We start from the raw sequence: 14,086 nt of genomic DNA, 5'->3' as shown, positions 1-14,086 counted from the left end.
TTGATTGTTGGACTTCTAACCTAGTCCCCAATAAAAGATGTCTTTAGAGTTACCGTCCGGGGAGTAGATGACTCCCCCTGCTCCAGCTGTCCCTGGATTCCCTTTAGACGCCCCATCAAAGAAGGCTGTTGAGATTTTTTGTGTCCTCCACCAGTTTTGAAAATCTTCCTCTTTGTCTCTTATTCGCCAATCAAATTAACACTTGTTATTAACTATTAAATAGACTTACTATATATTCTCCTTTGTTTGCACCCACCTTATATGTAAAAACATATAAATATTTTCAATACAACCAAATTAAAATCATATTTTTCCATTTAAAAATTATTAAATTGAAATTAAAAAAAATTACACCTAATAAACTTAAACAACAACCATAAAATTATATTATTATTATTATAAATATTTTATAACCTAACCAATAACCAAAAACATTATATAGTTACTTCTTTAGTGATGTGAAAATAAAAAAAATGTATTTATTGTTTTAATAACACCTAATAAACTTAAACAACAACCATAAAATTATATTATTATAAATATTTTCCAACCTAACCAAGAACCAAAAACATTATATAGCTACTTAACTAGTGATGTGAAAATAAAAAAATGTATTTACTGTTTTTCACTATGAAATTAGCATTTTTGAAAAAGGTAAAGCTTTACTTTTCTTTACAAAAGCCCTCCCAACCCAAACTTCGTTTACGTTCTAGAACAAGAAGGAGGATCTGTTCTCTTTTCGCAGGGCGGGAGCGAAAACGAGATTGCAGAGATTTGCGAATTAGGGTTCACCAGTAGCAGACACTCGAACCCCACGATCGGTTCTTCAGTCCATTGACGGCGCCAAGGTATGTTCCATTTTTAACTTCAATGGATTTCCACCCGCACATTCAGTCTTCCACACAGAGAGGAGTACACGCATTTCAGGTTTCTGGTTCAAAATCCAGTGTGTTTTTAGCAGCCACTCTTGTATGTTTAGGTTTTAATCTCTGTGCTGCAATCTGTTACTGTTTGCAGGGATGGCGCTGGCATTTGATGAGTACGGGAGGCCATTTATCATAATAAAGGAGCAGGAGCAGAAGACCCGAATCAGAGGCTTAGATGCTCAGAAGGCCAACATTGCGGCCGCCAGGTCCGTTGTGAAAATCCTCCGCACCTCACTCGGCCCCAAGGGAATGGACAAGATGCTCCAGAGCCCCGACGGCGATGTCACCATCAGTAAGCTTCTCTTCCATTTATTGAATCTCTATTTCTGGGTCGGTAAAACCCCTTAAAAATCTAAAAATCTGAAACTAAGTAGAATTTATTTTAAAAAACTTATGATTCGTAAGTAGCAGTTACTTTAAAAAATTTATAGGTTTTCCGAAAGGAGTGAAATAAGAAAATACTCTGCGATCTGCTTACTCTTCCTCACAAACTGTGAGGCCCGCCGAGCTAGATGCTCTACATACGACGCTGACTGCCTACGAAAGCTCCCGAATGGGTGAATGCGTTGAGATGTCACTAACATTGAGAGATAGACACTTTCCAGGGATCTACTTGGCGTAGAGGTACTTTTGGCGGGCTTTTCACTAACCAAGAAACTTCTTTTACAAATTATTTTGCTCAAAATAACACCAATTGCTCGACAGCAGAAGGTTCATAAAGAAATGGAAATAATAATTTTAAGAAGAATTTCGGAATAAAGAAATGAATTATATAAATGTCCACAAATGATGAAAGGACATTAGGTTAATGGGACTAAAACTATATATTGATGTTGGAGTGCTTAAAGGTATTCGCTGAAAAGGAGAGACTACAAATAAGATTTCAGATTTAACAGAATGACGAATGATAAAATAACAAAGGGGTGATTATCTCAATTGTTTGTAGCCAATGTTGTTGAGCATCTGGCTGGTTCTGGTTACGTGTTAGTAGGTAACCAGTTTAAATCCCCCAGATTTAGGTGCACTAGTCTATGTCAACAGTTTTACGAAGAATGCCATTCACAAATATGGAGAAGCATCTCTTGGATTTCCTTATCAGATTTTCAAGGGTTATAATAACAGATAAACCTGATACAATGAAGACGAGCATCTGGCTGGTTCTGGTTACGTGTTAGTAGGTAACCAGTTTAAATCCCCCAGATTTAGGTGCACTAGTCTATGTCAACAGTTTTACGAAGAATGCCATTCGCAAATATGGAGAAGCATCTCTTGGATTTCCTTATCAGATTTTCAAGGGTTATAATAACAGATAAACCTAATACAATGAAGACGAGACTAATAGCAGAAGCCTATAAAATAAATAAGTCCTAATTTATCTAAGCGTCAAAGGAGAGGTATGCAGGGCCATAAACCAGGCTGGATTCTATCCTGGCAAACTTTATTGAAGCTCATCGGACTGCAAAGTTTGACGGATTACGTGTGGAAGGGAGAACCCTGGTGATGGGTGTCTGTCTAGTGTCTACAAGATATAAGCTGAGAATTATAGCTTTTGTAAGATAGCATACCTAGATGGCCTTGTGGATTATCTGGATGATCTCAACTGTGCTTGGTAAGGGTGCTTCTGAATCACTGATCGTCTGTTATTTTTGCTCATGACTGGTGCATCTACCGGGTCATCGATGCTTCATCCAGCTGAAAAAATGATGCAATCAATCTAGTGGATCTGGGTCTGGAGGACTCATGCATGTCCTGCTCTTAGAGTATTTGGTTCGCTTTACTTTGTTCTTGAATAATGAACTCTGCTTTCACTATTGTGGGGAGATTCCGGTCTTAATGGATTTTTTGTTGTCATTTCAAAATTTGTAGTGGAGATAGTGGATAAAAGCCATGCACTGCAACAATGCTCCCAGCCAGATAATTTCATTAAATTTTGGAATCTAATAAGAAAAATCGAAATCGAGTAATAGTTTGTGTGGGAAGCAAAGAAAGTGAGAAAAAAAATCTCTTAGCTTTGAGCTTCATTTATGTGTACTTTGTATAATGGCTACTTGGTTAACTTAGTAGGTCAGTCTTTATTATCTAAAATATGCATATTGAAGATTGGATATCACGGCAGTTTCTCCCTCTCATCGCTATTGTCAACATGGTCATCAGTGAGCATCTCTACATGAACAGAGGATCTATTTGTCCTTTTAATGTTAACAAATTTATAGTTAATTATATAATAAATATTTTGATGTACATGTACATGAGGACTGATTGGCGCCGTGAGCAAATCCAGGCAAGGGTAGGGGGTTCAAGAATTTTAAGGAAGGTTGCCTCTTGTTCATAATTGTTGTGACAATTTTTCTGATTACTGGAGGTTCAAGAATTTCAAGGAAGGTTGCCTCTTGTTCATAATTGTTGTGACAATTTATCTGATTACCTTGACCTCCCTGATTTTAGCATACGTGTAACTAGGAATGGCTATAAACCATAGTAGCAAAATTTGAATCCGAATATGTATTCAAATACAAATCAGTATGGAAAATACCTAATAAAGAAATGCAGCATGGTTCCAATGGAAATCTATATTTCTCAGTATGAAAATAAGCGTTTTGTTCCATATTTTAGAAGAATTTCATCCTCAGAACACACTAAAACCAGAAAAAGCAATTTATTCTTTGAAAATTTTGCAATGTAGTTTATTTTTAAGTGTTTTCTTACTTTTATTTTTATTTTTTTGAGGTTTTTGCTCTGTTTTTTTGGGGCTTATATGTTGATGGGTATCAAAGACATTATAAGGTAAGTGAATTGTTCTGTATCTGCATTGCAGTGAAAACATACTGAATTTTGTACTGTTGCCGAATTTCCATATAATAAAGAGCAATATGACCAAATCTTGCTACTATGCTATAAACTAGATTTCCAACATTGAAATCCCCTTGTGTATTCAGCTATGGGTCCTGTGGGTCATCTCGACTCCCTCCATGATAGTCCTTAGAACATATTCAGGTTTGTATTTGTTCAATAGAAATGTAGGGAAACAAATATTCCTTTCAAAGGTGTAAGACTCTGTCACCAAGCAATATCTAATGTGCCTAAACATGGTTCTATCAACCCTATGGTTGTCTTGTGGTTTTCTTGCTTCTCTGTTCTACACTACTTGGACACTCCATAACATTTTTCTACATTTTAATCATGCTAATTATAGAATGATTGTTAATTTTAGATAACAATGGTATGTTCTTATGCTTTAGAGCAATTTACGTCAATTTTCCTTATTAGCCCAATATAAATTTCCAGATTAGCAATCACATAAATATTGAGAGTATTTGCAGATAGAACATAAACAATAAGAATAAGACAAGTCAAGACAAGAGGGCACAATATTTGGCGGATGCTAGAGAAAAACCCCAATGTGGGGAAAACCCTTTGATCAAATCTTCTTATTATTCTTCAAAAGTTCAGCACAGAGAGAGAGAGAGAGAGAGAGTACATCATACAAAATTACTTGCCCAATCATTGTCAAAACAGTCCAGCCAAACAACAGTTAACAAGATGTTGTAACCAGAAAGTTAATGCTAGTCAAACCAACAAAAATCTCCTCCAAATGAGCTCAGCCAAACCCAATCAATTCGGCCTCATAATAAGATCTTCATCTTCCAAATTTAGTTGAGATTTAATTTCTACACAGCTCAACTTCGTAGCTTCATTGAACAGTAATAGCAGAGCTGCTTGGTATGTTGTTACTGCCAAATCTATTACTGATGGCTCTTGGCTCTACACAGTTCATATGGCTCACGATGTATAAGACTTTGTTCCTCTGCATTATGTATAACATTAACACACAGGTCGACTGACACGTTCCTCTACAACAAAGTCAGTTTGACTGAATGGCATCAATCTGCATTGCTTCTCTGCGACATATTTTGGCATTGATGCATAGTTAATATGGAATCGATACTCCATATATATGTAATCTAACCAATAGCGTCAAAATGGCATCATCTTATATGACCATGGAAATAACTCCTAATGAAGACTGTAATATTACAGAGACCAGCATAAATAAACATGTTTAGTTTAAGATACATAAGGCACCGTTGAGTATTTTTTAAGTGACAAGACACCATTGTTGAGAATTCGATGTTTATATCTAATCTAACCAATAGCATCAAATGGCATCATCTTATATGACCATGGAAAGAACCCCTAATGAAGACTGTAATCTTACAGAGACCAGCATAAATAAACTTGTTGAATTTAAGATCCACAAGGCACTGTTGAGTTTTTTTTTTAAGTTACAAGACACCATTGTTGACAATTCGCTGTTTAGATTCAAGTCTAGGGCATATAGTTGGCATAGTAAGAAAAGATATGTTTCTCCCTCAGAACTCACTGAAGGAACAAAGCTCTATGATACCAAAGATCATCTGACTTCACTTCTAAGGAATGTCAGACTTTTGCAGTGTCTTCAATCTCCATAATAAGTCCAGGAGTATCCACCGATCTTCATTCTCTGAAGCATTGATCTATCTCATTGGTATAATTTCCTTTGCCTATCTTCAATATCATAATCAAGGAAGAGCATATGCATGGGCAGATTGTTCTGGCAGTCAGTGATATTGTTGACATCCACTTTCAATACTATTAGCATTTCAAAATCAAAACTATCTTCTACACTTGGGGTTTCAGACGAAGCAGGGTTTCAAATCATAACCAGTCTGAAAAACCATTGGAGTTGGGGGCTCTTTGACTAGGTTCTGAAAGTGCATGCTATTTGTAAGATTGGTGTAATGAAAGGAAGGGTAAAGAGGGTATAGCCAAAGTAGTTGATAGGTTTCTGGTGGACACCAAAATTAGGCTATACCTACCTTCAGTGACAATGGAATTCACAACCACCAAACCCAAATTTTATATTTTTTAGGCACTAGCTGGAGTAGTGGATAAAACCACCACTCCTTTAGATCCAAATAATTTTAACTTCTATATCAATCCATCGCCACTTTATGTTATTTCCTTGTAGACGAAGGGATGGAACTCCCTGTCTGAAACATAAAACAAAATTTAAGGAACAGTAGCATGAGTCGAGCAGTGTTCTCTCCTCTGATGAGTTGTGGCACAAAAACCGTGCATTATCTAAGTCCCTCCTCTTTAAGGTAGAAATGGGTGACTGATTAGCTGACCTGGAAAACTTCTTCATCCTCTATTGCAAAACAGAGTATTTCTATGTTAGTCAGTCGAACTCACATGGAAAATCCAATCTGTGATATGTTTTATTTCTCTAAAATAAAACAAAATTAACCATATGTTGCATTACAGATTTATTTTCGACTTGCATCTCAATCAGCGATATTAGGCTATATATCTCAATAAATTACTGTTTTCATTGTCACGTTCCAGGTACTCCTTTGAGATCAAGTCCTGAATTCTGGATTTTATTGCTTTAAGTTCGGGCTTGAATGTGCTTTGGAATTGTTCAACACACTCACTCAATAGTTGTTGCTGAGGTAAGATTTTTCTAGCCTTCATGATGAGAACTATTGTTGAATCTATTCAGAAATGTCTGTCTTCTTTTACATTTTCAATCACTCTATTCCTCTCATTTGCATTCATATCTGTAAGTGGAATCTTAATATTTTTCAACTTGTGTGAAAAGGGAGGATTGAATTCAAAATTATCACTTGTAGATATTGTTGCAGTGCTAGGTTCCTTTAGAAGAATCTCGATCTTGCCACATGAAACTAAATACAGAAGTTGAATAAGATCTTCATCTTCCAAATTTAGTTGAGATAGTATTTCTACACAGCTCATCTTCGTAGCTTCATTGAACAGCAGTAGCAGAGCTGCTTGGTATGTTGTTACTGCCAATTCTATTACCGATGGCTCTTGGCTCTACACAGTTCATATGGCTCACGATGTATAAGACTTTGTTCCTCTGCATTATGTCTAACATTAACACATAGGTCGACTGGCACATTCTTACACAACAAAGTCAGTTTGAATGAATGGCATCAATCTACATTGCTTCTCTGCGACATATTTTGGCACTGATGCATAGTTAATATGGAATCGATACTCCATATATATGTAATCTAACCAATAGCATCAAATGGCGTCATCCTATATGACCATGGAAATAACTCCTAATGAAGACTGTAATCTTACAGAGACTAGCATAAATAAACATGTTGAGTTTAAGATCCATAAGGCACCGTTGAGTATTTTTTAAGTGATAAGACACCATTGTTGAGAATTCGATGTTTATATGTAATCTAACCAATAGCATCAAATGGCATCATCTTATATGACCATGGAAAGAACTCCTAATGAAGACTGTAATCTTACAGAGATCAGCATAAATAAACTTGTTGAATTTAAGATACACAAGGCACTGTTGAGTTTTTTTTTTAAGTGACAAGACACCATTGTTGACAATTCACTGTTTAGATTCAAGTCTAGGGCATATAGTTGGAATAGTAAGAAAATATATGTTGCTCCCTCAGAACTCACTGATACTTCTCACTGGCACTAGCTAGTAAGGTGCCTATGAAGAAGTGAAAGGAACAAATATCGATGATACCAAAGATCATCTGACTTCACTTCTAAGGAATGTCAGACTTTTACTGTGTCTTCAATCTCCATAACAAGTCCAGGAGTATCCACTGATCTTCATTCTCTGAAGCATTGATCTATCTCATTGGTATTACCTCCTTTGCCTATCTTCAATATCATAATCAAGGAAGAGTGTATGCATGGGCAGATTGTTATGGCAGTCAGTGATATTGTTGACATCCACTGTCTGTACTATTAGCATTTCAAAATCAAAACTATCTTCTACACTTGGGGTTTCAGTCGAAGCAGGGTTTCAAATCATAACCCTGCAAAAAGTTTTGAATAACAGTAAGAAGATCTTCATCAAGTTTGAGCTTTATCTAGCAGCGGGGCTGCTCCATTTCAGTAGTATGAATGACTTGTTTCAAGTATGGTAGTAAGGATGACCAGGAAGAACAATCTGTACAGAATGGAGCTGAAGAGACACAAGAATTCAAAGTTGGAGAAAATATACAACTTGTGAAAGTAGACACAGTGGCTAGCAACCAGGAACCTTCTAACATGGGTGCTCCATTGAAGATGCCTATGCTTACAGAAGGCCTTGATATGTCTTCTTGCTTGAATTCTTTGTTTGGTACTGGACTTTAGTGATCCATTAGATAAGCCAAATCTTATGGAGAGTAATGATGCATTATTTTGTTCAGGTATTGATGATTCTCTTCCAGAAAATATCTCAGAGATTTAATTTAATTTCTACACAGCTCATCTTCGTAGCTTCATTGAACAGCAGTAGCAGAGCTGCTTGGTATGTTGTTACTGCCAATTCTATTACCGATGGCTCTTGGCTCTACACAGTTCATATGGCTCATGATGTATAAGACTTTGTTCCTCTGCAATATGTATAACATTAACACACAGGTTGACTGACACGTTCCTCTACAACAAAGTCGGTTTGAATGAATGGCATCAACCTACATTGCTTCTCTGCGACATATTTTGGCACTGATGCGAGGAGAGATACATTATAGAGCTACTTAGAGGGCTAGAGGTGGATTATTGTATAACACATATGCTAGGGAGTCACACCACAATCCAAGCTTTCTCTTTTAGTAGGCTTTAGTGTGTTACTGCTGTGGCATGCATTATGGCGATACCATCCCTACAAGAGCTATGGTCATTATTAGAAATATTTCTGGTGAGCTTAGTATGCATTGATACAGTGGTTTTAGGAGATGGTTTATAAGGAGTGCAATGCAGATGTTGAGTGTAGAAACATACAGATCACATATGGAAATTTCATTATGGCTTTCTAGTGGGAGTGATTAGCTTGTTGGAGACCAGAACTTCAGATGCTACCGAATACAGAAAACACTCTGATTTTCTTTTTTTCCTGCCTTTCTCGAAACCTCGTTCTGGATAATCCACTCATCGGAGGTATGAAAGTGAAGGACTTGAAATACCAACCTTCATCTCCCAGATGCTGGGAACTTGGGAGAGAATGTTGGATGGTTTCAAGATCTCACTTCTGTGGAATATGGTTTCAATATTTTCATGCTAATCCTGAGACCCCGAGTGAGCAATCTGTCATTAGCAGATCCCAGTCTTTAAGCAGTTAGTCCTGTTTGGACACTAGGAGATCCCTCTTTAGCTCCTTTTACTGCTTTCATGAACCCCACCCATCTTAGTGACTAGTTCCTTAGCTCCTTTCGGTCGCAAGAGAGAGGATACGTTACGTAACGAGTCTTTATGTGCAAGATTGGTCAAGCGAGATTCTTATTCCCGGTCAAAAGATCTGAATTCCGGGATGAATGGGGAACTGGTATTAACGTCCTCCTTTTATATCTAATTTGGCCAGTAGGTGGAGCACCGGTGTGCTGGCTGATTGCTCCTGGAGCGGTAGGGCCCCTCACTTTCTTTTGTTCGGCTTTCCCAGGTGATTGGAAGATCTGGCCATAGCTATAGGAATAAGCTGGGGGCGCTCTTGCCAGCCATTGTGGATTCGGTAATTGCTTGCCATTGTGAAAAGGTTGGAAGAGCTCAAATAAGAATAGGGGTCGCCTAATAATAGTAAGTAGGGCGACGCACTAATCTGAACCTATGGATGGAATCAGCCCAATCTATCTATCCTGTTGGCCCCGATTGGAATCCTGTAGGAAAAAACTGGCTTAGTCAATCAATGCTTGAGCAGAAACATCCCTCATCTCGCCGCCCATCCGATACAGCTGGGCATCCGATCTAGGTCAGACCTCATCAAGGTGTCGAGCATCCATAAGGTAATCCGATCAATAAGCGAGAACGAGCGCATGAATGAACCCTTTATAAGTCAGGGGCCTGCCTGTCACTTCAAACATAGAATTGAGATTGATGTGCCTGGATGGATGATTTGGACTAGCTAGATGCCGGCCCACCTCTCCGCTGGCACTACTCCCGATATAGGGATTCGATCCAGCCAAAGCAGGTGCAAGGAAGAATCCAACCAGGCGATTAGTCTTTGTGTTATGAGCTTTCTTGGTGGAAACATGTACACTGGTCTATGTGCCTCACTGATTAGTAATGTTATACCATCCTGTAATAAAGAGACTATAGATATGAAACCTACTCACTATCCATGGTACTTGTTGGCTCTCTCCCTCTTTCACACTGATCTAGCCTCTAAGATCTTTATAGATCTTTATATGAAACCAATTCTCAGACAGAGAAGAATGGATATCATGAAGAAAACCTAAATTTTATGGCTATAGAGGATGCAATTCCCAGAGGCCAGGCCAACAAGCCCTTCTGGGCTCATGGGGTTGACTTATTGGGATATTCTTTGGGGTCTAGGAGGCATGCCAATTTGCCATTTGAAGATCCTAATTCTCCTCGCCATTCGCAAATCGTTCGTCTGTGCTTATGCTTAGAGAGGATAGCTCAGCTTGAGAATGGAAGTTGATAATCTGTACTGATAGATTTATAGATAGTTTTGTAGCATTGCTGCAAGTCAATATCCAATATTGTGTATTGTTTGATTTAGTAGTGTCAGAGAAGTCATATGGGGAGGATAGGAATTATGTTATGCGGATATGAAGTCCATAAGGTTTATTTCCTAGTATCTAGGTCAATGAAGAGGATAGGAATTGTTCTGTAACTGTGGATAGGAAGTCCATAAGGTCTATAGCCTAGTGATAGCTAGGCCATAAAGTCTATTATCTTCCATGTTAATAGAGTTTATTGTCCACAAAGAGTTTATAGTCCATGAGGTCTTACATTTGTGCATTGTTAATGCCAGTAAATGCACACTAGGTTTTGTTCTCTACGTTATATCATTATAAATTAATGAACTATAAGTTCTATGATTTCATGAGTATCAATTTTGATGTTGATGGATTGCCATCACAGGTTTGCAAGACAGAAAGAACAACAATGTGTGGAGCTTTAACAGCAGCTGGGCTTAAAGCCACTTCCGTTCTCAAGGAGCTTGGCAATCGCTGGGAGCATTACTCTGTCATAACTCTGGTTGACTGCAGAAGCCTCGTTGGCAGCAGCCTATCTGATCATAGTGTTGGTAAGGTTTTTCCAATTCCATATTTGCACATTGCTTTATTTTATTTTGAATTACCACTGCTGCTTCAAAGTTTTGTCTAGTTTTCACAGTATGTTTTTGTATTTATTTACAGTTATCGGTTTCTGTAGGTTTAATTTATTTATGGCATGATTTCTTGCACTCTATGAACTGGGTTTTTCTAGTGTGAGCAGTCATGTTGTTCATGGTATATATGTTGTACAGATACACTTGTATTCAGTAAGAAAGCAATTGTGTGTGGTTCTATCAGCTACAAACAGTATTAGTATATCTCAATTTGTATACCCTTTATTTTTTTATTAATTTTCTTCTGATCAGTTGTGTGAATATTTGTATTACTTCCCTTGACCCTTATTTTGGTTTCTTGTGGGCACGAAGGTTTCTACCATTCTACTATTATGAATACCCATCATATCAATGAAACAGGGGACTTTTGGGAGCTGGCCAGACAATGCTCAAATGCACTTGATACATCTATGAGGAATCGAAAACATTTCACAGACATGAGTGATGTCAACTTCCTTATGTGCCAAGCAATTCAACATCCTTATTTAACTCCATCATCTTCACTTCGCACTTCACTTATTGTTGTATTTGAAGGTCCCATGGTGGACGAAATGGATGAATTGAAAAGGGCAATAGGTTTAGAGGATTATATGGGATGCTCTTCTGTTCATGGAGTAGGACCTTCTCTTGCAGTTTTTGATACAGTCAGAAATGGAGCTTTGGATTGTGCATGTGTATATCCCGCATCTTTGCATTCCAGAAAACAAATGCAAACTTTAATTAACTGTATGAAGAGTATCCTCATTGGTGCTGCTAAGCTCTGAGAGAAAGTGTCAGGTGCAAACCTTGACAGAAACCTGACTGTGCAAATGGGATAAAGGATATCATCTAGGAAAATCTTATGTAGCCATTGTTTTCGTTCATGCAAAGCAGTGTTTTTTTGTAGCACGGACTTTTATCATTAAATACTACCATATGATAAACAACGATCTTATCTATCAATTTGCAAGTATTGTTTATATTTTTCCCTCGTATCTTTTCAGAGTGAGAATCCCAATTTCAATTTATTGAAAATAAAAATACACAAGTGTGGCCAAGCTCGGAATCCTATTGAGACAATAAGATGCAAGAGAATACACTGAGTCCTTATGTCCTTGGAGCACCTACTACATGAGAAAATAAAAAATAAAAAAAAATCACCTAGTTAATTCAAGGAAAATGATATAGCCTAAATCCAAAGAAATGCAGAGGTTCCATCTTTCCATAGGCGCATAATAATATTGTATGCATAAGAGATAACATATACATAACACAAATTTTCTCTGCTTTCTTTTATCTGTTGTCACCCAGATGGCCCTGGTTAGTTTTGTAGTCAAAAGTGGTCAAATCTTGTAGTCAATGGCTACAGAATTATTTGATGTTGTTGTCTGACATAAGGTTGTTTGCCTGTGCTGTAGTTGATCTATAAACTGAAGTATAACTAGAGGTGTTCTAGTTTTCAGCGGATATTTTATAGTATTTGAGAATTCATATGTATAGCACAAAGAAGTTCAATGCAATTCTTCACTATTAAGAAATATGTTAATAGATAGTAACCTTGTTTTCCTATTAGTGAACAAACATTTACATTCAGTCGATATACATATTACAGGATTTCAAAACAAAAGGCTCAGAGTCTTTATAGAAATTTCACATATGGAAATTTCATTATGGCTTTCTAGTGGGAGTGATTAGCTTGTTGGAGACCAGAACTTCAGATGCTACCGAATACAAAAAACACTCTGATTTTCTTTTTTGCCTGCCTTTCTCGAAACCTCGTTCTGGATAATCCACTCATCGGAGGTATGAAAGTGAAGGACTTGAAATACCAACCTTCATCTCCCAGATGCTGGGAACTTGGGAGAGAATGCTGGATGGTTTCAAGATCTCAATTCTGTGGAATATGGTTTCAATATTTTCATGCTGATCCTGAGACCCCGGGTGAGCAATCTGTCATTAGCAGATCCCAGTCTTTAAGCAGTTAGTCCTGTTTGGACACTAGGAGATCCCTCTTTAGCTCCTTTTACTGCTTTCATGAACCCCACCCATCTACTCCTGAACCTGGACCACCTGTAACTCCTGCTACTGATCTTTAGTCAAATCCATGAAGGGAGCATGCCAGGAAAGCATTTTTATTGTTGATGGCATAACTGCTGCAGGTCCAATTAGAGAAAAATTCTTTGATATGGACAGCAACAGAAAACATGAGGGATTCATTGACCCTGCCAAAATTGAGGGAAACAATGGCCAGGAAGCTGGAGAGAACCAAAATTTCGAAGTTGGAGAAAATATACAGATTGTGGTGAGCAAGTAGGAACCTTCCCAACTGGATACTCCGTTGAGGATCCATGAGGTTACGTCGGGATATAATATATCAACCTGTTTAAGCACCTTATTTGGCCTGGACTCTAGTATTCGATCCAAAAATTCAGAACTTAGAAAAAGTTACAATATATCCCCTTGTTTAAGTATGAATGAATCTCTTCTAGAAGACACAAAGAAAAGTCGGCAATGAGAGCATTCAGGTATTGAATTTTTCATTAAACATTATTTAGAATGTATTAATACTTATAAGTATCTTAAACATGTATTTGTGTGAAAATAAATTGAATTGGTTTATGTTTAAGGACAAGGCATCCAAGGCGAGGTTAACCAAGACAGAAGTCACTCATCGTAGTGGCCAGAAAGGTTTAAAAGCACTGATAACAACCTTTGTAAGTATATTAAACATGTGATATTTTTTTAATAAATTTTGTACTAGAAGAAAGTCATTGTTATCTAATTTCTCCCTATTTACTGATTGATAGGAACTAAAATATGGAAGACCTCCAAATCATTTGGAAAAGGAGGTGCTGCAGGAAAAGAGATGGGTTGAATTTGTTGTTTGGATGGACTCCATGGTATGTAATCTTAGTTGGATTTCCAATATACTTTTAAACCATATTTTCATTTTATTTTTTAGTACTATTAGATATTATATCTTACTTCATTTTATGGTTAACATTGTATAACAAAA

The 14,086-nt window shown here is 37.3% G+C and overlaps 1 protein-coding gene across 3 annotated transcripts; it reads left to right on the top strand.

Moving 5' to 3' along the window:
- Positions 1-696: 696 nt before the first annotated feature.
- Positions 697-13,585, top strand: LOC149185992 (uncharacterized). Of its 3 annotated transcripts, none has more exons than XM_089410858.1 (4): positions 697-848; positions 1,018-1,256; positions 10,842-11,007; positions 11,452-13,585. In XM_089410858.1, exons 2-4 carry the CDS (start codon positions 1,020-1,022, stop codon positions 11,853-11,855), a joined length of 807 nt encoding a protein of 268 aa, XP_089266984.1. In that variant the 5' UTR covers positions 697-848; positions 1,018-1,019; the 3' UTR covers positions 11,856-13,585. The 3 variants fall into 3 exon arrangements, with proteins under 3 accessions (XP_089266984.1, XP_089266985.1, XP_089266986.1); XM_089410859.1 differs by having other exon boundaries at positions 768-927; XM_089410860.1 differs by lacking the exon at positions 697-848 and having other exon boundaries at positions 1,089-1,218.
- The last annotated feature ends 501 nt before the right edge of the window (positions 13,586-14,086 follow it).

The sequence above is a fragment of the Pinus tabuliformis genome, chromosome 3_1 (assembly GCF_031772625.1).
Source record: "Pinus tabuliformis cultivar Carrire ecotype Pingquan chromosome 3_1, CPIR1, whole genome shotgun sequence".
In the NCBI taxonomy this organism is placed as follows: domain Eukaryota; kingdom Viridiplantae; phylum Streptophyta; class Pinopsida; order Pinales; family Pinaceae; genus Pinus; species Pinus tabuliformis.
Note: the sequence above shows the minus strand (reverse complement) of the source record. Positions and strands in the feature narration are given on the sequence as shown.

Bases quoted from the DNA above. Each gene is read 5' to 3' on its own strand.
- LOC149185992 (XM_089410858.1), top strand. From the start codon at position 1,020: ATGGCGCTGGCATTTGATGAGTACGGGAGGCCATTTATCATAATAAAG. The intron at 1,257-10,841 runs GTCGGTAAAACC...TTGCCATCACAG, and splicing joins TATTGAATCTCTATTTCTGG to GTTTGCAAGACAGAAAGAAC. The intron at 11,008-11,451 runs GTAAGGTTTTTC...TCAATGAAACAG, and splicing joins CCTATCTGATCATAGTGTTG to GGGACTTTTGGGAGCTGGCC.